General features: G+C 45.9%; 1 protein-coding gene across 3 annotated transcripts in view; it reads right to left on the minus strand.

Annotated features, from left to right (window-relative positions):
* NFRKB (nuclear factor related to kappaB binding protein) overlaps window positions 1-7,459 on the minus strand; it is a 44,064-nt gene extending 36,605 nt beyond the window's left edge. For all 3 annotated transcript variants that reach the window (XM_089660078.1, XM_089660077.1, XM_089660076.1), the window contains exons 1-3: window positions 7,307-7,459; window positions 2,859-3,003; window positions 657-858 (exon numbers count right to left, since the gene is read on the minus strand). In XM_089660078.1, the coding sequence (XP_089516204.1) occupies window positions 657-858; window positions 2,859-2,993 (337 nt within the window). In that variant the 5' untranslated portion in view covers window positions 2,994-3,003; window positions 7,307-7,459. The remainder of the gene's footprint in view (window positions 1-656; window positions 859-2,858; window positions 3,004-7,306) is intronic.
* Window positions 7,460-8,126: the final 667 nt, after the last annotated feature.

Genomic DNA, 8,126 nt, shown 5'->3' on the forward strand with positions numbered 1-8,126 from the left:
TATATACCGCACATCCAGCGGGCTGACAGATTAATCTGTTATAGGGACATTTGTTTTGAGCCAGCTTGGCTCAGCACGGTATACTGTATGTACAGTATTACCACACATCCAGCCAGCTTGACCCAAACAAACTCAAGGTTCACATTTTATACCCCGCGTATAAGACGACCCCAAATTTTTGGGGTATATTAAGTATAAAAAGTAGTCTTATACGCCAGAAAATACTGTGGATTCTACCATCTAGTTTTCTTTTTGTGTTTTTTTTTATATTTATATCCAGTCAATTTTCAAAAGTACTGTAGGAAGGCCTGCATGTAATAGCAGTGTTATGTAGCATGCCCGCAGTCTCTAACCATCTACTGCAGTATGTCTCTGACAATCTTCTACAGCATTACATACCCTGTAAATTATGAGTAGCCCTTTGGTGAGGATGTTATGGGCTGTACTTGAGGCCCCCTAAATCGAAGAGGTTGACCACCACTGTTGGAAACCCCAATCACACCATCCAAAACTTAAAAAAAAAAAAAAAAAAAAAAAAAGCTTGGCTCGCGAAACAATTTCAAACATTGACTTCAGGCTGATGAGAATTGTTCGTTTCAATGAAGGGTCTACTGTGGAGAAAACAACATGTGACCGACATAGAAAGAAGGCCCTACCTCGGAAGAGCTTCTGCGCAGTTTGAAGTGGGTTGCTGAAGCGGAAATTATCTCCCCGGAATAGAGCTTGGATGATGTCGTCCTGCTGGCGGGTGTTGTCCTCCGGGAAAGAAGGCAGAAACTGCCTGAGATGTTCCCGCTGAGAGTCAGACAGGACGTTCTTCCACGTATCCATACTGACCACATCGAAAAACAACTCGGGCTGGGGGGGGCAAGTAGAACAAAAGTTATCATATAGAAAGGGTGGAGAGGTGGATGAACACCACAAATTCCAACCATGAGCTCCACAACATCTGCAGGTAACTGGACTGGTTTCTTTTTAAAGTGCATATATAGACTTTTTTGTATGTGGATAGAGTAGGGATGGATATAACCTCTGTTGGTTTTCTGTTTGCTGTCTTGTCCATTAGGATGATTTTCCTTCACTTCCTGTCATTGAGACACAAAAAGGAAGTATGAGGAAATCTCCCCTAATTGAAGAAAAATCATCTTAGACAGTTATGACCAGAACAGAGCACAACTACACCATGTTCCAAATTATTATGCAAATGATATTTTTCTCATTTACCTAAATAATTGATGTAAATAATAGTCAGCATAATTCTTATGTTATCAACTATTAAGAGTACAATTCAAATGTTATTGAACAAACCTCCTAATGATAATAGGATTTTTTTTAAACATAAAACACTTACAATGCACTGTTCCAAATTATTACGCACAGTAAGTTTCAAAACACTTTATAGGTTGTAAAGAACTGAAAATTGTCATTTGTTGTGTTTGCAGAATATTTACTGAAATCAAAAGCTATTTCAATCAAACTTTTTAAACATTTTAACAGGTCACGTTACATTTTAACATAGGACCCCTTATTTGATAGCAGCTTCACAAGTCTTGCATCCATTGAACTTGTGAGTTTCTGGACAGTTTCTACTTGAATTTGTTTGCAAGATGTCAGAATAGCCTCCCAGAGCTGCTGTTTGGATGTAAACTGCCTCCCACCCTCACAGATCTTTTGCTTGAGGAAAGGTTCTCAAAAGGATTGAGGTCAGGGAAGGATGGAGGCCACACCATGACTTTCTCTCCTTTTATCCCCATAGCAGCCATTGATGCAGAGGTATTCTTTGCAGCATGAGATGGTGCATTGTCATGCATGAAGAAGATTTTATTACGGAAAGCGTAGTTCTTCCTTCTGTACCAGTGAAGAAAGTGGTCAGTCATAAACTCCACATACTTAGCAGAGGTCATCTGTACACCTTCGGGGGCTTTAAAGGGGCCGACCAGCTCTGTTCCCATGATTCCAGCCCAAAACATGACTCCACCACCGCATTGCTGACGTCGCAGCCTTGTTGGAACAGGGTGGCCGTCCACCAACCATCCACTACTCCATCCATCTGGACCATCCAGGGTTGCACGGCACTCATCAGTGAACAGGACTGTTAGAAAATTAGTCTTCATGTATTTTTCTGCCCAATGCAGCTGTTTCTGCTTGTGAGCATTGGTTATTGGTGGCCGAATAGAAGGTTTATGCACAGTTGAAAGACTCTGGAGGACTCTACTCCTTGATGTCCGTGGGACTCCAGAGGCACCAGCAGCTTCACATATCTGTTTGCTGCTATGTAATGGTATTTTAGCAGCTGCTCTCTTGATCCGATGCATGGATCTGGCAGAAATCTTCCTCAATGTGCTTTTATCTGCACAAACCCGTCTGTGCTCTGAATCAGCCACAAATCTCTTAATAGTGCGATGATGACGCTTAGGTTTTCATGAAATATCTAATGTTTTCATACCTCGTCCAAGGCATTGAACTATTTCACTCTTTTCGGCAGCAGAGAGATCCTTTTTCTAACCCATATTGCTTGAAAATGGTGCCCTGCTGAATAATGTGGAACACCCTCCTTTAGTAGTTTTTCCTTAAATTGGGCTCACCGGCCAATCTAATTATCAGAGGTGTCCGAGATTGTTTTCAGTGATTAAAAGAGCCCTGATACACAATGCCATCCATGAGTTAAACTGAAAAACTAAATATTTAATCTTTGTGACACTTAAATAGAATTTGCATAATAATTTGGAACGCGGTGTAGACAGTGTGCCTCTCCCCAGTGAGGACACAGCAATAAAAACCTGATGAGGTCTAACTCTTTCCACTCCATCAAAAGCTATCAGTACATTGGGGCTCAGCACACACATATGACCACTCACATCCTCCAGCAGGTCTTCAGGAAGGTTGACTCTGGTTCCTCCCAGCAAACACTCCTCCATGATGGGAACCCTACGGTTATCCACACCCGACCCCAGATCCAGGGGGTCATTCAGCATTGAGTCCAGAGGATCCATGACTGATTATCTGGGGAAGGAGACAAGGAATCGGGAAATAGTGAAAAATTATGCCGGGGACAGAGGAAATAAATCTGCACTTCTAGTGATAGTTCCCACCCGCTCCGTAACTCTTTTGCCACCCTTGCAGCACAGCTAGCAAGAAAGCACAGAGCACACGTGACATGGAACACATGCAACACAGAGCACACAACACAATTATTGATTAAAGTGGTTGTAAAGGCTAAAGGTGGTCTGCTATTTGGGGCACTGAAAGAGGAGTCAGGAGAGCCAGCGTGGGACCCAAGAAGAAGTGGATCTTGGGCTGCTCTGTGAAAACCATTATAAAGAGCAGGTAAGTATGATGTAGTTGTTATTAAAATAAATAAAAACACACACCTTTACAATCACTTTAATGTGGTTCTAAAGTCAAACGTTTCTTTTTACCTTAAAGTGATTGTAAAGCTTTTATTTTTTTAAAAATTTAAATAACAAACATGTTATACTTACTTGCTCTGTGCAATGGTTTTGCACAGAGCAGCCCTAATCCTCCTCTTCTGGGGACCTCCGCCAGTGCTCCTGGCTCTTCTTCAGTGAGTGGCCCTATAGGAAGCCGCTTTCTATCACGGCACTCATATATGCTCACTCCTGAGCCCAATTGCACTACTTCCATTGACACAGACAGCAGTGCTTGACTCTGCTCCCTCATCATAAGATTTGATTGACAGAACCAGAAGTTAAAGGCTCCCGCTGCTGCCTCTCTGTCCTATGAAAGCTGCTGCTCTCGAGAACAATCCTGGATCAAAATTGGGCTTAGGTAAGTATAAGAAGGGGCATTGGGGGGATGGGGGGGGCCCAGTCACAGAAGGTTTTTTACCTTAATGCAAAGAATGCATCAAGCTAAAAAACCTTCCACTATACCTTCCTAAATACTTACCTTAGTCCTGTATTGATCCACCACTGTGACCATCTGCAGCAGCTCTGGTTCTTGCTCTCCCCTCTCACAGACTCAGTGGCCACTGGCTCCCACTGTTGTCATTTAAATACTGTGAGGAGTGGAGGGAGTGAGTGGGGGCTGGGGCCAAGCCACACTGTGTATGTATATACAGTGAAAGAAAGAAGTATTTGATCCCCTGCTGATTTTGAATATTTGCTCACTCACAAACAAATGATCAGTTTAAAAACCAATGGTAGGTGTATGGTAACATTGAGACACAGAATAGCAACAAAAAATTCAAAAGAAATGCATGTCTAACAAGTTATGCACTGATTTGCATGTTCATGAGGGAAATAGGTATTTGATCCCCTTTACAAAACATGACTTAGTACTTGGTGGCAAATCCCTTGTTGACAATCACAGAGGTCAGACGTTTCCTGTAGTTGGCCACCAGGTTTGCACATATCTCAGGAGGGATTTTGGCCCACTCCTCTTGGCAGATCCTCTCCAAGTCATTAAGGTTTGGTGGCTGACGTTTGGCAACTCGAACTTTCAGCTCCCTCCACATATTTTCAATCGGATTAAGGTCTGGAGACTGGCTAGGCCAGTCCAGGACCTTAATGTGCTTCTTCTTGAGCCACTCCTTTGTTGCCTTGGCCGTGTGTTTTTGGTCATGGTCATGCTGGAACACCCATCCGCCACCCATTTTCAATGCCCTGGCTGAGGGAAGAGGGTTCTCACCCAAGATTTGATGGCACATTGCCCCGTCCATCGTCCCTTTGATGCGGTGCAGTTGTCCTGTCCCCTTAGCAGAAAAACCCCCCCAAAGCAGAATGTTTCCACCACCATGTTTGACAGTTGGGATGGTGTTCTTGGGGTCATAGGCATCATTCCTCCTCCTCCAAACACGGCGAGTTGAGTTGATGCCAAAGAGCTTGATTTTGGTCTCATGTGACTACAACACTTTCAACCAGTCCTCCTCTGCACCATTCAGATGTTCAGTGGCGAACTTCAGACGGGCCTGGACATGTGCTTTCTTGAGCAGAGGGACCTTACGGGCGCTGCAGGATTTCAATCCTTGTCGGTGTAGTGTGTTACCAATTGTTTTCTTGGTTACTGTGGTCTCAGCTGCCTGGAGATCATTGACAAGATCCTCACGTGTAGTTCTGGGATGATTCCTCACTGTTCTCATGATCATTGATACTCCACGAGGTGTGATCTTGCATGGTGCACCAGACCTAGGGAGACTGACAGTTGTTTTGTGTTTCTTCCATTTGTGAATGATTGCACCAACTGTTGTCACCTTCTCACCAAACTGCTTGGGGATAGTTTTGTAGCCCAGTCCAGCCTTGTGTAGGTCTACCATCTTGTCCCTGACATCCTTGGACAGCTCTTTGGTCTTTGCCATGGTGGAGAGTTTGGAATCTGATTGATTGCTCCTGTGAACAGGTGTCTTTTATACAGTTAACAAATGAGATTAGCAGCACTCTCTTTAAGAGACTTCTTCTAATCTCAGCTTGTTACCTGTATGAAAGACACCTGGTAGTCAGAAATCCTGCTGAATGATAGGTGATCAAATACTTATTTCCCTCATGAACATGCAAATTAGTGCATCATTTGTTAGACATGCATTTCTTTTGAATTTTTTGTTGCTATTCTGTCTCTCAGTGTTACAATACACCTACCATTCAATTATTAGACTGATCATTTCTTTGTGAGTGGGCAAACATTCAAAATCAGCAGCGGATCAAATCGTTATTTCCTTCACTGTAGACACACACAGCCTGGTTCAGGAGTGAGCCCGCAGATGCCCCATCATAGCAAGTGGCTTCCTTGTACACAGAGACAGGGAGGAGCCAAGAGCACCAGCAAGGGACCCCAGAAGAGGAGGATCGGGGCTGCTCTGTGCAATACCCTTACACAGACCAGGTAAATAAAACATATTTATTATTTAAAAAATACATACAGACACATATATATATATATTTATACTTTACATCCGCTTTACGTGTCTTTTAACCGATTGCTGTAATTCTCACTCTCTCAGATCAGTGAAACAGAAAGGAATTCTTTTTTTTATATATAAACAATATTTGCTGCACAGATTCAAGCCATGCTGGAGGTTACAGCCCCTCTTTGTGGTAGGACATGCTGAGAGTTATAGTCCCCCTACCCTACTCTCTGCAAAGGCATGCTGGGAGTTACAGTCCCTCTCTCTTTTCAGGATATGATGGAAATTGTAACTCTCCTCTGTCTACAAGACATGCTGGGTGTTCTAGTCCCTCTCTCTCTGTAGACAGCATGCTGGGAGGTACAGCTCCACTCTCTTTCTCGGTACAGGGCATGCTGAGAGTTATAGTCCCTCTCTCTGTACAGGACAAACCGGGAGTTATAGTCTCTCTCTCTCTCTGTACAGGGCATGCAGGGAGTTATAGTCCCCCTCCCTCTCTCTGTACAGGGCATGCTGGGAGTTATAGTTCACCCTCTCCCTGTAAAGGGCATGCTGGGAGTTATAGTTCACCCTCTCCCTGTAAAGGGCATGCTGGGAATTATAGTTCACCCTCTCCCTCTGTACAGGGCATGCTGGGAGTTATAGTTCACCCTCTCTCTCTGTACAGGGCATGCTGGGAGTTATAGTCCCCCTCTCTCTCTCTGTACAGGGCATGCTGGGAGTTATAGTCCCCCTCTCTCTGTACAGGGCATGCTGGGAGTTATAGTCCCCCTCTCTCTGTACAGGACATGCTGGGAGTTATAGTCCCCCCTTTCTTTCTCTCTCTCTCTCTGTACAGGACATGCTGGGAGTTATAGTCCCCCTCTCTCTCTCTCTTTGTACAGGACATGCTCGGAGTTATAGTCCACCCTCTCTCTTTGTACAGGACATGCTGGGAGTTATAGTCCACCCTCTGTACAGGACATGCTGGGAGTTATAGTCCCTCTCTCTCTCTGTACAGGACATGCTGGGAGTTATAGTCCACCCTCTGTACAGGACATGCTGGGAGTTATAGTCCCTCTCTCTCTCTCTCTGTACAGGGCATGCTGGGAGGTATAGTCCATCTCTCTGTACAGGACATGCTGGAAGTTATAGTCCCTCTCTCTCTCTGTACAGGGCATGCTGGGAGGTATAGTCCCTCTCTCTGTACAGGGCATGCTGGGAGTTATAGTCCCTCTCTCTCTCTGTACAGGGCATGCTGGAAGGTATAGTCCCTCTCCCTGTACAGGGCATGCTGGGAGGCATAGTCCCTCTCTCTGTACAGGGCATGCTGGGAGGCATAGTCCCTCTCTCTGTACAGGGCATGCTGGGAGGCATAGTCCCTCTCTCTCTGTGTACAGGACACGCTGGGAGTTGTAGTCCCTCTCTCTGTACAGGACATGCGAGGAGTTATAATCGTTCTCTCACCTCCTCCAGTCTCCGGTGCTCCGTTGTCTCCTTCTTCGCTTCATTCTTCCCGGTACCGGTTTCCGCTCTGCTTGCCGGAAGTGTCACCCCGGAAACAAACATGTCCACACAATGGTAACACTTCCGGATCCCGGCATGCTGTGGGAGGGGGGAGGAGATCGGGGCAAGCACGATGCCGTCCTTTCAAGAAGTGCACCGCCCTTCTCCCCTCCCCGAGGAGGAGCTCCGTCGTTCTCAGCCCTGTATAGAGCACCGTTTATGTGTATGAGGTCCGTTCACGATGATGTCTGTGGTGCTGAACATACAGAGCACGGGTAGCCCTGACACATCCATTGTATGTCATCTGTGAATGACAGCCGGCCATGTGATCAGAGGGCTCAGGATCAGCCATGTGATCAGAGGGCCCAGGATCAGCCATGTGATCAGAGGGCTCAGTGTCGGCCATGTGATCAGAGGGCTCAGTGTCGGCCATGTGATCAGAGGGCCCAGGGTCAGCCATGTGATCAGAGGGCTCAGTTTTGGCCATGTGGTCAGAGGGCCCAATGTCAGCCGGCCATGTGATCAGAGGGCTCAGTGTTGGCCATTTGCTTAGAAGGCCCAGGTTAGCTGGCTATGTGATCAGAGGGCCCAGGATCAGCCATGTGATCAGAGGGCTCAGTGTCGGCCATGTGATCAGAGGGCCCAGGGTCGGTCATGTGATCAGAGGGCCCAGGGTCAGCCATGTGATCGGAGGGCTCAGTTTTGGCCATGTGCTCAGAGGGCTCAGTGTTGGCCATTTGCTTAGAAGGCCCAGGTTAGCTGGCTATGTGTTTAGAGGGCC

The sequence above is a fragment of the Staurois parvus genome, unplaced genomic scaffold (genome assembly GCF_062004578.1).
Source record: "Staurois parvus isolate SC_StPar_1 unplaced genomic scaffold, SC_StPar_1.0 ptg001200l, whole genome shotgun sequence".
Classification (NCBI taxonomy): domain Eukaryota; kingdom Metazoa; phylum Chordata; class Amphibia; order Anura; family Ranidae; genus Staurois; species Staurois parvus.